Source organism: Canis lupus, chromosome 2, assembly GCF_048164855.1.
Source record: "Canis lupus baileyi chromosome 2, mCanLup2.hap1, whole genome shotgun sequence".
NCBI lineage: Eukaryota > Metazoa > Chordata > Mammalia > Carnivora > Canidae > Canis > Canis lupus.
In genome coordinates, this window is record NC_132839.1 from 53,158,561 (window position 1) to 53,179,171 (window position 20,611).

The following is a 20,611-nucleotide window of genomic DNA, read 5'->3' on the forward strand; positions in this document are numbered from 1 at the left end:
TTCCCCTGGCTGTGTCTTCCCTCTCAAATTTTACCTCCCCTGAGTTCCCACAACCTCTCCATAATTCTGCCTAACTCTTATGAGCTCATTTAATGCGTTAATGCCTTAGTTGATGACTTCGGCCTCACCATATCATTGCATGTTTGCATTGGCCTTCAATGCCTTAACTCCGTTTGCAACAAGTAGGTGGCCACTCAGAGGCATACGCGTGCAGGGAGACTCTGCGGAGGGGCCCCATGTGCCTTGTAAAGCCACAGGGCAGCACAGCTTTTGGCCTGGAGAATCTGGGGCTGTGTATGCATTTGTGTGTAGAGCCTCCCTGTGGACAACACATGTACTGTCCGGGACCCACCCCGATCACCAACACCTAATCACCAGCTCACCACAGCCCCTACCAGCATTGTAAATCCAGCCTCTTTATGTTGCAGATGAGAAAGCCAAGGTTCACATGGAGGCTTGTTCACATGGAGGCACTTGTTCAAGATCAGATGGTTTCTTAGACATTCTATAGACTGGAATAAGCAATGGGTAACAGTTGCTCAGGATTCCCTAGGCAAGAATGCTGAAACAAAGAACAGCTTGCCCCAATCAATTTCTGAAGCAGGGATTTAGATTTGGGGGCCCATGCTCAGAGCACAGGTGCACCCAAACCACTAGGGAAAGAGAGACATCTCCATTTTCTCTGATTTATCTCAGGCACTGAGAGTCTCTGTGTTTCTGAAATCATATCTAGCCTACTAATGCAAAATCTGGTTACACATTAGGCTCCAAGAAAGTTTCCATGACTCAGCCAAGGGCTGTTCATGCTCTACTCTCCACATGGGCTCTGGCTGGGATGACCTGGATCTCATGAGGCTGGGTTCACTGCTGTCATCTGCGACCCATCCAGGGAGGGCTGAAAATGCCCCCAAGCCACTCAGTCCAGGAATACAACAAGTTCTGTCCCCACTATATGCTGGAACAGGGAGGAGGGGCCGCTGTACTTATTCATTCAACAAATACCCAACACCTTCTCCATGCCAGCATTTGATCCAACCAAGATCTGAGCACAGTTGGAAGAAAGTCTGTTGGTTAGGGAAGAGACTATTCCCAAGTGTGGATGTCAGCAGAGCAGCAGTCGGGTCCAGTTAGGGAAAAGCCACCCATGCCAAATAGTTAGGAAGAGGGAATTTAATCCAGGGAACTACTTACACAGGTGTTTGAAAAGACTGAACAAAAACAGAGGATGGGGAAACAGTCCAGAGATGAGCAAGAGTAGAGGTTACCACCACCCCTGGAGTGGAAGGACAGAGGAAGGAAGTGGTGCTGCCAGGAGTCCTGATCAACCTGCAGGAACTGGAATCAAGAAAAAGGCTGCTAGTGGAAGGTGGGACTACAAAGAGCATGCTGGGAGTGCCACCTATGCAAAGAATGAGAAGAAACACTTGGTCCTCCCTCCACCTTCCCATCTCTCACCAGTACCTCATACTGGCCAAACCCAACTGGAACCCAGCGGCAAGGAAGCTTGGAAAACTCAATTTTCAGGGGTCAGCACCCACCTCAATGCATGCACATGCATGCATGCACACACGCTATAGAGCACAGCGGGAAAGTATGAGGAGTGGATCTGAGAGCAACAGGCAAATGACCCAAGCAGCATGTGAGGTGAATATTCAAGTCTGTGTGTGATGTGAATGCTCAAGAATGCGCATGTGCATTATCTGTTTCAAAGGTCCATGTGTATAGAATGTGCATGTGCTTCTTTTGGGGTGACTGTTCAAGGGTGTGTGTGTGTATCAGATGGATTTCAAGGGTTTGTATAAATGTGTGATAGGAGCCAGCATCCAAGGGTTTGTGTGTGATGTGAGTGTTCAAGGGTATGTGTATGTGTGATGAGAATACTTAGAGCTCTTGGGGTATGTGTGTGTGCTGGGAATGTTCAAAGAGGTGTGTGTGTGCTGGGAATGCTCAAAGCTATGTGTACGTGTGATGTGAATGTTCAAAGCTGTGTGGCATGATGTTCAAGGGTGTGGGGGGTGGTGTGTGTGTGGCTGTGTGAGAGACTGATGAGAAATGGGGATGGCAGAAAGGAAGTATACTAAAATGTTCTTTATGGACGTGGTAGAAAATGTGGCTGTATGTCTCTGTCAGGGATGGATATGTATACAAAACATGTCATTGCCATGTATGCACACAAAATGGCTATGAGGATGGTGTTCAGAGAAGGATGTATATGAATAGGAATATAAGGAACATCTTTTTTTTTTTAAACAAACATACTTTTCCATCCAAATGAGTGTCACCTGCTCCAAAGCAGTCACCTTCTAAAAATTTAAATTCTTATTTTATTTTTTTTTAAGATTTTATTTGTTTATTCATGAGAGACACAGAGAGAGAGAGAGGTAGAGACACAAGCAGGCTCCATGCAAGGAGCCCGATGTGGGACTCGATCCCAGACTCCAGGATCACGCTCTGGGCCGAAGGCAGGCAGTAAACTGCTGAGCCACCCAGGGATCCCCCAAATTCTTATTTTATTGATGCAGCTACAGTTCAGTGAAGTTTTTGGAACCACTTTCAGACAGTTTGTGTGCCATACATAAAATCTACAATCATTGCTACAATCACTCCATATTCTTACTGGCTGAGGCTAGAATTACCCAACTTAATCACTTACTCACTCCCATCTCTGGCTTAAGAATTTTCCTAAACCCAAATCTCTCCTCTTAAAAAAAAAAAAAATGTGCCAATTTGTCACCCTTAAGATCAAGTCTCTTTGGGGTGTATGAGTTAAAACATATGCTTCATTGCTTGATAATTAGCCAGTGCAGATGAGAGTGTGCAGGGAGCTACAGAAACAAGTGGGAACCAGATAAATACCCATAGAATCACATCATATAAACCTTTGACTTCTAAGAATTCAAAATACTATTCAGGGATTTTAAAGGTGAGACTAATAATGTGTAAACAGTATGGGCATTTCCATCCACTGTAAATGAGGCTACTGCTCCCATGGGCTCCTGCTCTGGAGTAAGCCTACAATGGGTAAGGCATCTCCACCTTGGATATTGAAAGCCTATCTTTGTGTGAGCATCTCAAGAAAAGAACCTTCATGTTCCTCCAAACTGCCCCCAATTCGGGCCCTTCCTCAGGGTACATACACCTGCAGTCAATTTCCCCTTGGTAACAGGTATGGGAGTCCTAGTGTTTTATATGACCTAGCCCCTGAGCACAAGCCACCAGTTAATCTTGTGCTCAACCAAATAAACCATGATTGGTTCCATCATTGGAAGAAACACCAGCAAAATCTTTCTAAATGATGGTTCAGTAGTAGCTTTGCACATGATTTGTGCACTGACTTTAGAATCCAGCCCCCGGGAGAAGATGTGGCTTCACCATAATAAGAGATGATGGAACCCATTCTCTTGGTTGGCAGGATGGAAGGATGGAAGTCATCCTTCAGACAACACAACTGTTAAGCGTCTTTAAGACATTGCAAAATAATTCCCACATGTACTGTACTCCAGCCTCACAGAACTTCTTTCAGGCCTCTGTGGGCACATGTTCCCTACTCCTTCTACTCCCCCAGCTCAGTCCTCCTTACTCTTCAGGCCTCAGCTTAGCCATGTGTGTCCCAGAGGCCCTTACTGGGCCCCAGACCAACCTCTTGGGTTCCCATGACGCAGTTCCCTTTTGCTAGTTGATGGGTCTGTTTCCTGCTGCCACCCTCAGCACTAAACTGTCGAGAAGACGTTGGCCAGGAGTATTTTGATCAACATTTTATCCTCAGTGCTTGGCAATCAAACCATCTCCTCCACAAATATTTGCTGAATGGTCAGTGAAATGTTTCAGGGATTCACTTTGATGTTTAATAATCCTAAACGTCAAGGAAGTCTTCTCATGTTGTAGTCTCCCCGAAATCCCTCCTGCTGCATTTCAAGCTTACTGCCTCTGAGCCAAAGGAGCCTGATTGACTTCCCTTGTAGAAGTAACATTCAGACTTGAGGATCACTACTCTTATCATTCCCCAAGTTCAATGGTTTCAAGCTCTGTTCAGTCTCATTGTTCTCAACTCCAAATCTTCTTCCTATGCTCCCAAACTACTCCTGTTCGGGCCTTTCTGGCAGCAGACAGCCCCTTGGTGACAGGTGTGGGAACTCAATGATACAAAGAAGGCTGTCTAGGCAGCATGGGGCAGTGGTGGCTTTGGGTTCGATCTTGGCTCCACCACACATTGGCTACGAGGCCTGTGTCCCTTCACCTCCCCAAGATTGTCTGCTGCCACATGGGGCTGACAGGAGAATTGAATGAAGCAGAGTACGGAACATGCCCTGCATCTGGGCTGGCCAGTGGCACATCAGCTTCAGGTTGCCCCTGGGCCCCAGGGGACAGGGCACTGGGGTTCTGCAGGGCCTGGGCAGGAAGCCTCTCCAGGCAGTGGCCTAAGGCCAGGTGCAGAGATTGCAAGGGACAAAGTGGTTGTCAAGCAAATTCTGCCACCTTGTGGTGCTCATGCGTAAGATGCAACCCCGCCTGGATCCTGAAGCCCTGCCTCAGCCCTCTCCACCTCTACTGCTGCTTAGTGTGGGGTGTCCTCTCTCTTCTCAGCCCTATCTACCCCAAGGCATCTTGACCTGGAGGTGTCCTGGAGGTGTCCTGCCAAACCCTGTAGTCTCAGGATGTTCCCAGTTTTGCCAACAGTCCTGTTATCCTCAGTGGCCCTCATGTGATTCTATTAGAGCCAATTTCTCCCTTCTGGGCCAACAGAGAACCCGGGGGTCTCTCTCCCCACATTAGCCCCTTCTTCAGCCCCCTAGCAGATACTCGGGGCCTGGGTACCTTCAGAAAATTAATGGTGTGTCTGTGCTGCCAAATCCTCTCAACAAAATCTGGTGCTGACTCCTCCGTCCATTTGAGGATGACTTGGGTCAGGGTAGCTGATGTGTGTGCACGTGTGTGCATGTGTGTGTGCGTGCACATATGTGTACATGCACACGCACCTATTCCTTGCTCTGGACTAGTAAGTAATGCCCTCTCTGGCCATCCATAACCCGATTTACAGGGCACCCCTCAGCTGCAGCAGTGATTCAGCTGCCTGGACCTATCGCTGCACCTGTCTATTTTGGACTCCTCTCCTGGAAGCAAGAAGAGCGATTCCCCCCTTCCCTTCCTGTGGGCTTCGCACTGACATTCCAAGGCAGGTGGGAGGTGACAGATAGCCTGCAGGGGCTGGCTATCATCCAGGCTTCTAGGAAATAAATACAGCAGAGAAGGGGGCACGGAAGCTGCCCTAATATTTTAGGCAAACAGCCTTTAACTTGCTGTGTGTGCCTGCAGCTTAGTGATCTGTGAGCTCTTAATAATTGGGTTGGTGACCTTTTAGCTGTGTGTTCCCCCCTGCTGGGGTAACAGAACAGGACTGCAAGTCCATCCTGTTGTCAGTGCTCCGAAGGCCAGCACCTAACCATGGCTCTGGACTGCCTGGTCCAGGGTGGGACAAGGCTGGCATGTCCAGCCAGCTGCATGTGGTTAGGGGGCTGACCTGCCACCCACCCATTTCGAAATCGTCTGCTGAAGTCCATCAATCTCCAGTTTCCCATGTCCCTTTCCAAATAGGTCAGAAACACTTGGTTGCTACAAGGCATCACCTGGAAAAGGTGAGACTGGGAGCTGCAAAACCTAAAGATGATACAGGTGGGTTTGGGAGCATTCAGGAGCCGAAATACGTTGGAACGGGCAAACATTTGCTTAGTGTTTACAACAAGCCAGACACAGTATGAAGTATTCTCACATAAATTATCAGAATACCTGAGAAAGAGGATCATCTTCCTCTTATGGATGAGAAAGGTTAAGTCAAGAAAACTTAAGAACTAGCTTTGTGCATAGATCTGAGTTCAAGTGCTGATCCAGGACTTACTAGTGAGTCACCCTAAGCAAGTTAACTAAACTCCCTATTTTCTCATCTATAAACCAGGGCTCATGATGTCTAGTTTATATAGAAACGTAAGGTGTAGGTAGGGTCCCGAGTACAGCTTCTCCACTTGGCCAGTAGTACGAGCAACTTGTGTAAAAGGTGATTTCAGGATGGAGAAAGCAAGTCTAAGTGAGAGAATGTCTTTTATTTTTTCAAAGGTTTTATTTATTTGAGAGAAAGAGAGAGTGCACACATGCACATGAGAATGAGGGGGTAGGTGGGGAAGCGGAGAGAGGGAGGGACAAGCCTACTCAGAGCACTCATGAGAGCAGAGCCCAACACAGAGCTCCACAACTCACAACCCTGAGATCATGACCTGAGCTTAAATCAAAAGTTGGAGGATCAAATGACTGCACCACTCAGGCACCCCGAGAATGTCTTTAAGATAGGGTCAGGAGGCCACAAGGATGGAGAAACTTATGCCCATCCTTATCAGAGGAACTAGGAACTTTTTGCCAGCGACAAGCCCTCAGCCAGGACTTCCCTTACTCACCACCCCTGAATCATCTCTTCTTCACTTTGAAAACAGCCAATTCAATCCTTCATTTGCATATTGGCCCAACCAACCCCAGTTAACCTAGTTTCCTTTTTTTAAAAAAGATTTTACTTATTTGAGAGAGAGGAGTTGGTGGGGAGGGGCAGAAGGAAGATCAGTCTCCTTGCAGGGAACCCCATGCTGGCACGTACTCGATCCCAGGACCCTGAGAAGGCAAGACGTTTTAACTGACTGAGCCACCTAAGTAAGTGCCCCCTAGTTAACCTAGTTTCAATCCCCGTTTTACATAGAGGACCTGAATGAGAGCTGTACTTGTGACCTTTTGCCTTTTTCACTCTGCCCCTTCTTTGTCTTCCTCAGGATGCAGTAAGGTTTTTACCTGAGACCGTGTATCCCAAACGGCAGAACTAACTACCCAAATAATTTGCAGTTTGCTTAAATTTTCAGTGAATTCCTTCTCGGTTGACACTTACCTAAGGTCAAAAGAAATTCAAACCCAGGTTTCCTGACTCCTAAGTTCAGTGCTCAAAGGGGAGGAGTGATTCACTTAAATAATTTTTTAAAGGGTGGCCATGAGGCAGGCTCTGTCCTAGGACTCAGAAGTTCAGTTAGGTGTAGGAGGCAGACAACTTATTGTCTTATAAAGTGCTAAGTCTAGAAGCACCTACATGGTGCAGAAAAGGTACAGAGGGAAGTACTCTTGAGGCTGGGTTACTAGGAAAACAAGTTTTTTTAAGAGTGGTTAATATTTTCTCCATAGTAATAGCAAAGGTAAAAAAACGGAAGTGACTAGAAATCACTTGGGAAGGCAAGGGACCAGGTGGACCCTAAACTTTTAGAGGAGACTTCTAGTGAGCTTGGTAGTCTGTTTCATGTGTCTTACACAGACACAGTTGCATTTTCTTCTAAGGGTGCACAAACACACCTCAGACCACAACTCCTGATGCCCGCATTTCACACCTTAACTCTTCCTTCCTCCCCTCATTCTCTTGAAAGTTCCCCATAAAACACAGAGAACATCACCTCCTGGTTCCCTGATGATCTTTTCCCCAGAGGATACACTAGAAACGATTTTTTGGTCATGTTTGCCAGCCGGTAGAAGATTCAGGCCGGCATTCAGCAAATAGTCATTTTGACTGTAATGCCAAAAGAGCTTGCATTCTGCAAGATCACACTCCAAAAATAACAAGGCTTCTGGGAAAAGGGGGTTAGAGCAGACAACACAGATACTATGGGATCTTGTGGCCAGGGCACAAATAACCCAGTGACGCTGCTGCAGTTAAGCCCCCACTGGGCATGTGCACTGGTCCTTTGAGCCTCTGCTCCCGGGGCTCATGCTTCTTCCTGACACACAGGGACTAGTTCCATCAAAATAAAAAACGTGATCCAGGAAGGGACCTTCTTCATCAATTCTGTAAAACAAAGGGGAGGGTGGTGCCTTCCCAGCATCTTTCTTTCCACTCCATTTCCCCAGACAGCCTAACACCGTGGAGTCACTAACAGTGATTTTTGAAGCTACTAAACCAGCCACTATTCGTAATAAAGGAAGGCACTTCTATAAAATTTGCGGCTTTTTTCTTAAGGTAATTCAATCCTGTCCCTGATCACTTCAAAATATTAATGTTCTGGGGAAAATGTTATACGAACTAACCTAATTTTGCGTTATCCTGACACTGTTTCTCTATTTACCAATTGTATGTGTTATTTCCCATTAAAGAAACAACTTGATAACAAAACAGAGCATCTTAAGAATAGTCATTAAGATTCTGCTACCCGGCAGCCCGGGTGGCTCAGCGGTTTAGCAGCCTTCAGCCCTGGGCCTGGGTCTGACATCAGGCTCCCTACATGGAGCCTGCTTCTCCCTCTGCCTGTGTCTCTCCCTCTCTCTCTCTCCTTGTGTCTCTCATTGAATGAATGAATAAATAAAATCTTTAAAAAACAAAACAAAGAAACACTAAACTGTTTTAAAAAAAAAAAGATTCTGGTACCAATCCCAGTGTGTGAGTTCTTCCCACTCGCAAAGCAATTCTCAGACACTAGCTGGGTGTCCTACAATTCAGCTCCCTTCTCACACCATCTACCTGGAGAGAGCATCAGATCCAACAGGTTAAGGGCTCAGTCCTTCAAGATACCTCCCGCGTCCCCCCATCCTTCAGATGCCAATCACCTGTCCAGGCTCTAGTGCTTTTGAACAACAGGTTCATCAGATGTTCCAAGACATTCCCCCCCACCCCCACTACCAAACTGGGTTCAATTAATTTGCTAGAATGGCTCACAGGACTCAGAGAAACAGGTTACTTACTAGAATACTAGTTTATTATAAAAGGAATAAACTCAGGAGCAGCCAGATGGAAGAAATGCACAGGGCAAGATGGGGGACAAGGGGGCACAGCTTCCATGCTGTCTTAGGACTGTACTACTCTCCCCAAATCCCCAAGTGGTCACCAACCCTGGAAACTCTCTGAACCCATCCTTTTGGATTTTTATGAAGGACTCATCTCTTAGGCAAGGTTGATTCCATTACTGGCCATTGGTGATTGAACTCCATCTAGGTCCTTCCCACTCCCAGGTCAGGGAGTTAGACTAAAGTTCCCACCCTCCAGTCACATGGTTGGCTTCCCTGGCAACCAGCCCCAATCCTTAGATTACAAGGGGCTCCCCAAAACTCACCTCATTAACATGACAGAAGACACCTTGATTGCTCTAAGCACAGGAAATTCCACAGGTTTTAGTTTTATGAAAGGAGTGGATACAGAGACCAAATGTATATTTATTATAAATCACAACACCACAGTCTCCACCTCACTCTGGGAATTCCCTCCGTTCTAGGCTGGAGGTCCCTCAGGCGAATATAGTTCGCAGTATAGCAGTATAGTTCACATACACAACTCACCCTGAAACCCTGAAAGAGAAATGCACCCCTGGTCCTCCATCTGCCCTCTCCTAGCACCCACCTCTCACTCCCAGGGCATCACAACTGCCCATGAAATCTGCAAGCCTCAGCTGGAGGACATCTCCCTCTGAGATGAGGGGGAAGAGCAGGCACATGGGGGTACAGAGGAAGGACGGCATATCAGGACTAAGCACCTTCATTTTGATCATGGAAAGCAACTTCCCTGACTCAGAATGAAAGGCTACATCTGAAGCAGAAACAGGAATTCCATTTCACCACCTTACATCAGACAGGCCAGTCTGTTTAACCCAGAAGGCTGAGAGGAGAGCAGGAAACTGGGATTCAGGACAGCAGCCTTGCTACTGGAACCGCCATCCTGTGCAGAGGCATGCCTGAGACCTTCCCTCTCTTCTAATCATTTAACAAATGTTCAGAGTACCTCCCATTTGCCAAGCACTGGGACCAGTGAGGACTCAAGCAACAGAAGGAGGGATCAAGAACCCAAGACCAGAAGCAAGAGGTCAGCCTTCTCCTCCTGTACCATCAGTGACCTAAGATTCTCAGCCTAAATCCCATATGGCCATGACTCCCCCATTTATAAAATGGAGAGGGCAATCGGACCCTGCTTATTTCACACAACTGTTTCAAAACAGGTAGGACTAAATTCAAATGCTTAAATACAAAATGCTTAAAAAAAGAAAACAAAGAGAAGAAAAGGGGGCTCCTGCATGGCTCAGCCAGCCTAGTGTCTGCCTCCGGCTCAGGTCATAATCTCAGACTCCTGGGATTGAGCCCTAGGTTGGACTCCCTGCTGAATAGGAAGTCTGCTTCCCTCTCTCCCTTTGCCCCTCTCCAAAAAAGTTAAAATCTTTAAAAAAGTAAAAAAGTAAAAAAAAAAAAAAAAAAAAAAAAATCTTAAAAAAAGAGAGAAGAAAAGAAAAAGGAAGAAATAATTTCCTAGGCTGGCCTGATACACCTCCATATCAAAAACAAAGGGAGGAAAACACAAAATGGATAATGGCTAAGGAACTGCGTAGAACTACCTTCTTTGCATGAGACTAGCTTTTATAGAACTCAGGGCTCTTAGGTCATTTCCTTTGGTTCTTTCTGGGCCCAGGAAACCAACTGATTCACTATGAAGTAATGCAACACACAACTATCAGCTTGGAAACAAGGGAAAGGCAGCCTACGGGACAGCTCTCTCTGCACAGGGAAAAGCCAGTCATCCTCGAAGGACAAATCAGCTGAGACCCACACAATGATAAACTTGTTTATTTCTCTGAATTTAGTTGGCTGCATGCTGTTCCCTGCAAAGACGGGATAAGTACATGATGTCCTTGAGGCACCGTCCCAGGCCTGGTCGAGTATTGTCCACAGGTGGCACTGCCCATCATAGGTCCAAAAGAAATCTCCTAACCTGGGTCAGATACTTGGGTTTCAAATAGTCACCCAGCTCCTCCTTACAGACCCAGACGTGATGGTCCTTCTTGCTGGTCTGAGAGAAGTCTCCAGTTAATAGCAGGGCTTTGAAGAAGAATACTTTGGCACCAAGGCTGCTCTCTGTCCGCAATGCCTGAGGGAACTTGAACTTGTAGTGGCCACAGGGGGCATTTCCCAAGAACTTGGCTTCCAGGTTGTTCTCTGAAGGGAAGAGGGGAAGATTTGGAAGATGAGGATGCACCCATCTGTTTACTTTTGGCCCCTCAAACACCAGGGGGTCTCTGTGAGAGTCATTTCCAGTGTGAGGTAAAGCAATCCCTGGGAGTGAGGACGAGGGTCATTCCTGAAGAGCCTCTCCCCATCTCCATCCAAATGCTCCTGGCCCATGGGCTCATGGGCTCCAGATTCACTGGATCCATCCCATGTGCCAAGCTACTACTCTCAAACTGAAGTTAGTGATGCAGTTCAGATACCATTACCTGGAGTCAGGGCACCAAGCTTCTAGACTTGTTAATGAAGGACTTGTTAATGAAGGACTATTACACTGGGTATCTGTAAAGCAAAGCTCTTAACCTTTTATTTTTTTTTAATCTTTTAAAGATTTTATTTATTTATTCATGAGAGACACAGGCAGAGGGAGAAGCAAGCTCCATGCAGGGAGCCCGACGTGGGACTCGATCCCAGGTCTCCAGGATCACGCCCTGGGCTGAAGGCAGCGCTAAACCGCTGAGCCACTGGGCTGCCCACTCTTAGCCTTTTATTTATTTATTTTTTTTAAAGATTGTATTCATTTATTCATAGGGACAGAGAGAGAGAGGCAGAGACACAGGCAGAGGGAGAAGCAGGCTCCATGCAGAGAGCGCGACGTGGGACTCGATCCAGGGTCTCCAGGATCACGCCCTAGGCTGCAGGCAGCGCTAAACCGCTGCACCACCGGGGCTGCCCCACTCTTAGCCTTTTAAAGGGAGTGTCACTTGAAAAGCATAAAGAGGACCCAATTTGACTTCTGTAGGGTGAAAACATCGTATCAATAGTTAAAAGACACAGACAGGTGGTTGGAATTTACCTAGAATCTATAACAAAGGTTTAACCCCAACCGAGCGAGCATTTCAAAGGAAGGGGAAAGGACCAATGAATCCTGGCATTTGGAAAGCTGGCTAGCTCAACAGGAAAAATGAAGCTGGATTCCACCAACCTCAGTCCTTACATCAAAACTGACACTACACGGATCAAAGATTTAAGAATAGAAATTTAACTTTCATAAAAGGATTGTGCATTCTGGATGGTGGTTTCATAGATGTTTAATATTTTCTGAATGTTTTTGTATTTTCAAATTTTTCATTAAAGAAAAAAGAAACTGAAAGAGCATTAGGAAAAAAAGTAGGATACTTTCCATATCATTTTTGAGAGGGAAAGCCCTCACCAAGACACAAATCTTAAAAATCTGTAAAAGAAAAAAACATTTTATTTACATAAAACTAAATCTTTCTATAAAGAAAAGCAAAGCATAAAAGTCAAGGACAAAATGGCACACTAACAAAAATATTTCAACACACTCCACAAAGGAAGAGTAATTTCGGGTATAAGTATTTAGAAATCAATGTGGAAAAAGCCAATAGATCCAAAAGAAAAATGAACTAAGCATAGAACAAGAAGTTCACATAAAAATAAATACCACTGACCTATAAACTCATTAAAAGATGCTCAATCTTATTAACAATTAAAGAAATAAGAATTCAAACAACATGTCATTACTAAGTCCCAAAACTTTGAGCTGTACACTGCTTATCAAGAGAAAAATGAGCACTCTCACACCATCAGGGGGGTAGAAATTAGTGTTAACCTCTATTTTTGGCAAGAATTATCAACTTTAATTATGCGTACCTTATGCATACCCCTTCATCCAGCGACTTGGCTTCTAGAACTTGATCTTCCCAGAAATGTTTCTCTGCCCATGTGACCAAAGGTAGGTACACAAGACATTCACTACAGCTTATTTGTAAAAGCAAGACTGGTTAAATGAACTGTAGCACATGTATATTATGAATCATATGCTCGTGTCAGAAAGCGTTAAGGTATGGCTTCACATGCTGATACAGAGAGATGCTTAAAAGCTGCGAAGAAGAGAAGCGAAGGTATATAACCATGCTCCTACTATGTGCGGGGGGGGGGAAACAGATGAAGTATGTATGTGCTTGTAATTCCTAAAAAGACCAAAAAAAAAATTTAAATAAATAAAAAATAAAAGGATACACCAAACACTGTTACTAGCAGATGCCTCTAAAACAGTAATATTACTTCTTACCCTATACTACATGTACTAGAAACTGTTTTAACAATTTTTTCAGAGCAGCCTGGGTGGCTCAGCGGTTTAGCACCGCCTTCAGCCCAGGGCATGATCCTGGAGACCCAGGATCGAGTCCCACGTCGGGCTCCCTGCAAGGAGCCTGCTTCTCCTTCTGCCTGTGTCTCTGCCTCTCTCTCTCTGTCTCTCATGAATAAATAAAATCTTTAAAAAAAAAAAATTTTTTTTTTCACCACATATAACAAATTGCTTCTCTTAGTACTAAAAAAACAAAAACACAAAAACACTCCACTGCTGGGGGCGCTTGGGCGGCTCAGTGGTTGAGCATCTGCCTTTGGCTCAGGTTGTGATCCCGGGGTCCTGGGATGGAGTCCCACACTGGGCACCCCTCCAACCCCCGGTGCCTGTTCCTCCCTCTGCCCATGTCTCTGCCTCTCTGTATCTCATGAATAGATAAAAACTTTACAGAAAAAAAAAAAACAACAACACACTATTGGAGCATCCGATGAAGAACTGATACATGACGTGAGTTCATCTACAACACAAAATGTCAGCTGTGGGTATCTATGAGTGGTGGAACTACATTGGCAAGCTTCTTTATACTTCCCCGAATTTTTCCACTTATTTCACTGAATATATATTTTTCTATAATCTGGAAAAACAGATTAAAAAATGCAGTCAAATCAAGAAGAAAAAAGAAACAGTTCACTACAAGATGAGCAAAGGATCATGGAGAAATTTCAGCAGCCAATAAACCCATGAAAATAAAATACGGTCAATCTTACTAGCAAGCAGGAAACTGCTAATCCAAAAGAGACCATTTTTTACTGACTGGATAAGCAAAAATTAAGGAGACGTTTCCATATGTTGGTGGGGCCTAGACAAGCAGGCACTCCTTACACCAGACCTGAAAATGTCCAGCATTATGTACATTCTGCAGGACCGGGCAGCAGCCAACAAAAACGTACATGTGTCCATCCTTCACCATGAATTCCACCTGGAGGAAGCCCATCTTGCAGGACGTGGGAAATGAGGTGCCAATGGGGAGGAAAGAAATGGACTCTGACTCATATATACATATATATATGGGTGTACACTTCTACATTTCTTGAGCTTTTGTCATTTTAATTATTCTATATTACCATTTTAATAACTTCACAATAAATCAACACATTTTATTTGTTATGCACCGTTTAATGTCAATGTGTCTTTCGTATGTTTCCTTTCATGTCTGTTCATTACAGCGGGAACGTTAGGAGGAGGAAAAGCTGTGCCAAGGTGGAAGCCCTTTCTGCGTGGCAGACGAGAGGGAGAGCAAGCGTCACTCACATATGTGTGAGGGAAGCTGAGCATCTGAACACAGTGATCCTGGCAGGAAACCCAGATGCCACCTCCTAGGTGACAAGGAGGACACGGAAGCATGGTGAAGGTCCCCTCCCCACTCCATTCTGTCTCACTCCTGCTCTCGCAAGCCCCCAGGCCTTTCGTGGCCAAGGAGCAAAGGGTCACACACTGGCTCCTGCTTTGTTGGCAGGTGTTTGCGCTGGTGGCAGGGCCAGTAAAGTGGTACTGACACTGCCAAATCTACATATTCAGTAAACACTCAGCTGTGAGCCAGGCACTGTGCTAAGAGCTGGAAGGATGGAAGGGGATAGATCCTGTCTATACCTTCAAAGGAGTCAGAATTATAGCTGGGGGAAAAATGTGTCAATAAACAGATTACCAGGCAATGGAAGTAAGTGAAAGAGCACATACTCCACTAGAACATAAGCTCCCATAGAGCAGGGGTAGTGTCCTATTCATCACTGTAACCCCACTGCCCAGACAGTATCCAGCAAATGGTAGGCTCAGAGTAAATGTTGCATAATGTGAATCAAGGCACACACAAATACTATGGGAACCTAGAGGGAGGATTAGTTCTGTCTACATGGAGGCTTGGAGAAGGTTCCACCACAGAAGGTATAATGTATAAGCCGAGTCTTCAAAACTGAGTAGTCACTCCAAGGAGGAGTATACCATTCCAGTCAGAGATCAGCAGGCCACAAAACAGACACATGAATGACCACATTACTGGAGGAACACAGAAGGTCTGCTAGGTTGGAGCTCAGAATATACATCAATGTGCAGCCAGATGGAAGACTGGCAAGCTCAGGACCAGAGCAAACGGATCTATAGGCCATTCTTGCAAGTCTGAACTTTTATGGGAAACCTTCTAGGCAGAGAGATTTGTTGGAAAGTTCATTCTGGCAGCACTGAAGGGCATGACATGAAAGCCATGGGGAATTTATTTGGCATCTAATTCAAAGGTCTAGCACAATGGTTCTCAACCACTGTGATTTCACTCCCAGGGTAATATTTGGCAATGTCTAGGGACATTTTTGGCTGTTACACTAGGACAAGTGAGGATGGGCTAGTGCTACTGGCATCTAGCGGGTAGAGGCCAGGGATGCTGCTAACCATCCCATAATGCTCAGAACAGCCTCCCCCCGCCCCAAAGAATTACCTGGCCCCAAATGTCAACAGTGCCAAGGATGAGAAAACCTGATCTGGCAAGAAGCAAAAAGGGTGACAGTTAACACTGTGGGAATAAAGAGAGGAATATTTAGAATAGACCAGGTGGAACTTGAGAACTTCAGACTGTAAGAATGAGGTCAAAGATAACTCTGACATTTCCAGTTGGGTAAAGGAGTTAAGTGTCAGGCCACTAAGCAAAGCTGCAAGGATAAGAAGAGGTGCAGGCTGAGAGTGGTAGGACTGTCAATTTTGAAAATACACACTAAATTTTTAAATCTCAGTGGGGGACAGGGAAAGCACAGGGATGATCCCGCTAGCCTGTATCCCTAGAGGGTATTTTCAGACCCCTAGATGTGTGTTGAATTGAATGCTTGCCCCTCAAACCACCCATTTTAAGATAAGTAAATAAGCCTCTTACAGAAAGTCTAGGCACTTTCTAATTGGCTGCTCCTGTACTGGGCCCTGGGGCAGAACCTAAATCACAGCAAAAACAACTTTCTCAGGGAAAATACAGATTGTCCATTACTGAGTCACCAAGACATCTTCCTCCAAATGACACCAGAGGCAAGAAATGAAAAATGTCCTCATTTTCAAAGAGACACTCAAAATTCAAAGTCAATTTCAGAAGGCAGTGGATTATCTAGACAGAAACGTTCTGAAACACCAAATACTTCTTCAGGATCTAAAGTATGGGCTAAAGAGAGAATTATGAGTGACAGGCCATATTCTAGATATGAAAGAATTAAAGGTACTTTGTGTTTTTTAAGTTCTCAGTACAATGATATTGCTTTAAAAAAAAGGTAAGTTTATGCGAAGCAGATCAGGAAAAGATTCATCCTATGCAGATATGAAATAAAACCCACTTCAAGAAATTCATAGATTAAACTAATCAAAATTGTGGGAAAAGAGAAAGCCAAACAAGCACACCATGATCATTTTTATGAATAATAAATAATGAAGTTTTCAGTGGCATAAAATCTGAAAATCTGGCGTAAATACTAATGATCGGAATCCTGTCTGAACTTTGAATTCCACTGGCGTTCCAAACAGAGACAGAAATGCCACTAAAGAGAAGGCGAGTAGGACCCATCGAATCGGCAGGACCTATGATGGCTACCTACTACAATTAAATATCTTACAACACTGGACTCAAGAGAAGGTATGGGCCAAATAAACCTGAAAAAGTACTAGAATTATCTCTTCCTGTGGAATATGCAAAACCATGAAAACCTGGAAATGAAGGCTGTGCATGTTGTTGGGAAGACAAGGTTCACTGAGCAGAAATTGAACCTCTCCGTTCTTCAGGTACAAAAGCAGTTGTTAAATCTATTAAGGCAACCACAAAGTGCACTGATGCAACACCGGCCCACTCAAAGAGAGGTGTGGGAGGAGGAAGGACCCACAAGGGAACTCCCAAGTTCCATAGAGGAGGTGAAGGCAGAACAAGAAGATCTACTCAGCCAACCCAGCAGTTTTACCAACCTCCCCAGGCTTGGAACTAAGACCAAGCAGAGTCTTTATGAAGAAAGGAGCCACTGACTAAAACTTCCAGATCAAAACCTGTTGACAGACCTCTTGCTTTCCCTTCAGAAGCAGCAGCAGACATGGTGGATATTATGTGGAGAATGAAATAGTAGATTTGAGGGGGGAAAATTCAACTCCACACGAAGGATAGAAAAAAAATATGGAGTTCAACAAAGCAAATACTTTTTACAAGTGAAAAAAAGAACTATTTCTTCTGCCATCAAGAAGACCAAATGCAATATTATATATAAGGAAAAAAAGAAATAGAAGAAAAACTTAAAAATCTCTCTGGGACAAAGACTTTTGCCTAATCTAAGATTTTTTTTCTAGTTGAAACTTTCATAGATTTCAGAGTTCCCATTAACAACCCATCTCCAATCCTTCCAGCCATCCTAACAAGTCAGCCTGCATATCCTGTGGCTTAGTGTGAAGCGAGTCTTGTGAGGTTCAGAGGGAAGCAGAGAACTCACCTGAGAGTGTGGCCAGGGTTCGCTCCGCTGTTCCTCGGAGGGTCTCCCCAGGCTGCCACTCCGCCTGGGGAAGCATCCAAACATCCTGGTCTCCAAGCTTCTCTTTGACCAACAGAACAAGGTTCCTGTCTAGCTTCCGCTGCAGTGAGGTTCGGTCATTCTTTTTATCGGCTTCTGTGAAGAAAAGGGGATCACAGAAGACAAAAAGACTGTGATCTGCCAGAACCAAGAAAGAACAGAGTTTTGTAGTCTTCTTTTAAGGTAGAGCCACAACCTCTGTCCTCTTATAATCAAATTACAATCCTGATCCATCTCTCGAATTCAGACCTCTTTCAGAGTCTCACAATCTTAAGAAAATTACAATGTAAGAAGAGAAAACCAAAAGCTGAACTTCTCCTTTGAAGAGCACAACACAAAGTACTTTGAGCCTCTGGAAAAGCAGCTCTACCCACACTACTTCAAACACTACTACTTCACTGGTTTTGACACTATTAGTGACTTAACTTGGCCCCACTTTCTCTGTTCTTCAGGCTTCATCTCTGAAGCAAAGATAAGAGAACTCAATCCTCTGCTTTAGGAGAGCTTTCAGATAAAACACAGGAAACTAGTGGGAAAGGCTTAATTTCCCCCCACTCTCACACCTGAACTAGGAGTTAAACTCAAATAACGTTCATAAAGTTTAACTGAGAGAGAATAGGTTATCCCAACACCCCTACCTTCCACTCAAAAATAACATGTGCCTTTAAAAATTTTATTAGGGTGGATGTGAGAAACAGGGAAAAGGATTGATTTTCCTCCCACCTGAAGGAAGTTCTGCAATTACTTGTTACTTAAAATACAAAGCAGGGGCTAAGCCAATGTCCTTTATCTAGGAACCACAATACTCCCCTTTCCCTTCTCTCCTGCTGGCCTGAAAAGACCACACACCTGTTATGCGAGCTCCAGGTTTGAACTGTAGGAATTTCTGCTCCCATACTTCTTCCAAATCCTGCACCAGCAGTATATCCTGTTCATCATCTTCCTCATCATACAAGTCAGCTTTCTTCTTTGCCAGTCGGCGGGCTTCATCCAATGCACGCAGCTCATGGTCTGAATACATACTTCTCTCTACCTCAATCTAGGAAAATTAAAAGCACAAAATAGCCAAACCAAAACAAAGAACAGGTAGAGGAGAAAACAGAGCTATAGCACACTTGACGGACTCAGAAGTTTACCACCCAGCATAACCAAACATACAATCAAATCACCACCAAAAAAAAAGAAAAAGAAAAAAAGGTCACCCGCACTTTGGGCTTGAGTTACATTTGCTAAAATGTTAGGATGTGATTGGAAGTCAAGCTGCTACAAAGAACAGAGGGATTGGGACAGGCATTGCCTGCCCACTTACCACACTCCTCTGTCAGTCTTTGATCTCACAATGAGCCTTCCTGCCTCGGGGAGTTTACAGATGCACTCCCTTCTTCCTAGAATGTTTTCCCTCATGCTCTTCTAGGAGATTCCTATTTATCCTTCAGATTTCAATTTATTTTCTTTAAAGATTTTATTATTTGTTCATGAGAGACACAGAAAGAGAGGCAGACACAGGCAGAGGGAGAAGCAGCCGACTCGAGCCAAAGGTAGACATTCAACCACTGAGCCAACCAGGTGCTCCCAGATTTCAATTTAAACATCACTTTCTTAGGGAGATATTCGTTGACACCACCCATAGAATCAACTTAGATGTCCCCGTTAAAACGTTTTACCCTGCGTCTTCCTTTACAACACTCACCAGGGTCTGCGGTTATAGTCATGGGATTATTTGGTTATTGACTGGCCCACCTCCGCTAGACTGAACACTCGGAGAACCAGAAGCAGGTCTGTCTTACTTGTCTCTAGCACTTAGCAAAATAGGTGATAAGTGACTATCTATAAAATGATCAATATTTACATAATAAATAAACCAAGTAAAAACCACGAAGTGAAGTTTAGAGCTTTTAGGCGCCAACACACACACACACACACACACACACACACACAAACATCTCAAATTCTAGGGAAACAACCTTCAATCACTATCTGTGGGGATCTACGCCCCTCACAGCCACTACACTTAATGTTTGCCCGTTTCCTCACCTGCCGCTTATCACAGGCATCTCATAGATGTGCCCACTACCTTCCTCTATAAACATCACATCACAGACTCCCCCTTCTCTAAATCAGCAAGTACCAGGGCGCCTGGGTGGCTCAGTGGTTTAGCGCTGCCTTCGGCTCAGGGCGTGATCCTGGGGTCCTGGGATCGAGTCCCACATCGGGCTCCCTGCATGGAGCCTGCTTCTCCCTCTGCCTGTGTCTCTGCCTCTCTCTGTGTGTCTCTCGTGAATAAATAAATAAAATCTTTTAAAAAAATAAAAACTTAAAAAATTACCGAGTGCCTACGATAGGAGCTAAGTCGTCTTGTTCACCACCGCACCCCTCGTGTATCCGACCACAAAGGAAAACAATTCTAAAGAGCTGCCTAACGTGACAACATCGAATGCCAATGAAAACTATCTTTTATCGAACGCCTTGTACGCAGCGAGCCAACCCTGTAAGGTAGATGCTGATGCGCAGGTTGAGCGTGAAGTTCAGAGAAACCAAGGGACTTGCTCAAGGTTACGCAGACTGACTGGTGCCGGAGTCGGAATCCAGCCCCGGCCCACGTGCTTCTGTGGGTTCCGCAACAGCACCCTGAAGCCGCCGGCCGCACCTCCATCCTACCTGCTGGAAGAGAGCCGCCATCTCTTCCTGCAGCGGGGTCAGCGGCTTCGAAACCAGCGGTGGCCGCTGCAGGCACAACGCGCCCAAAAGACGCCATGGAGACCCGCTGCTCGAGGGTGCGGCCGCGAGGGACAGGCTGCGAGAACCCAGGCTAGCGGTCCGGAGCCCCTCGAGCCGCCGCCAGCCCTTGGCCACCCCAAGCACAGTCCGCCCTACGGGCGCCGCCATGCTCCGGCCCTCCCACAGTGCACCGCGGCTCCCCGCGGGGGCCTGGGCCAATCGC

The 20,611-nt window shown here is 45.3% G+C and overlaps 1 protein-coding gene and 1 pseudogene across 1 annotated transcript; one reads left to right on the forward strand and one right to left on the reverse strand.

The window, feature by feature from the left end:
• Positions 1-10,595: 10,595 nt before the first annotated feature.
• On the reverse strand, positions 10,596-20,588 carry MRPL46 (mitochondrial ribosomal protein L46). The gene is made up of 4 exons (XM_072799317.1): positions 20,329-20,588; positions 18,520-18,709; positions 17,593-17,766; positions 10,596-10,980 (listed from the first exon to the last, which is right to left on the reverse strand). Exons 1-4 carry the CDS (start codon positions 20,554-20,556, stop codon positions 10,730-10,732), a joined length of 843 nt encoding a protein of 280 aa, XP_072655418.1. The 5' UTR covers positions 20,557-20,588; the 3' UTR covers positions 10,596-10,729.
• Positions 13,998-17,100, forward strand: LOC140610839 (tudor domain-containing protein 3-like; annotated as a pseudogene).
• Positions 20,589-20,611: the final 23 nt, after the last annotated feature.

Bases quoted from the DNA above. Each gene is read 5' to 3' on its own strand.
- MRPL46 (XM_072799317.1), bottom strand. From the start codon at position 20,556: ATGGCGGCGCCCGTAGGGCGGACTGTGCTTGGGGTGGCCAAGGGCTGG. The intron at 17,767-18,519 runs GTGTGTGGTCTT...TTTTCTTCACAG, and splicing joins ACCTGGAGCTCGCATAACAG to AAGCCGATAAAAAGAATGAC. The intron at 10,981-17,592 runs GTGAGTTCTCTG...TCTTCCCTTCAG, and splicing joins AACCCTGGCCACACTCTCAG to AGAACAACCTGGAAGCCAAG.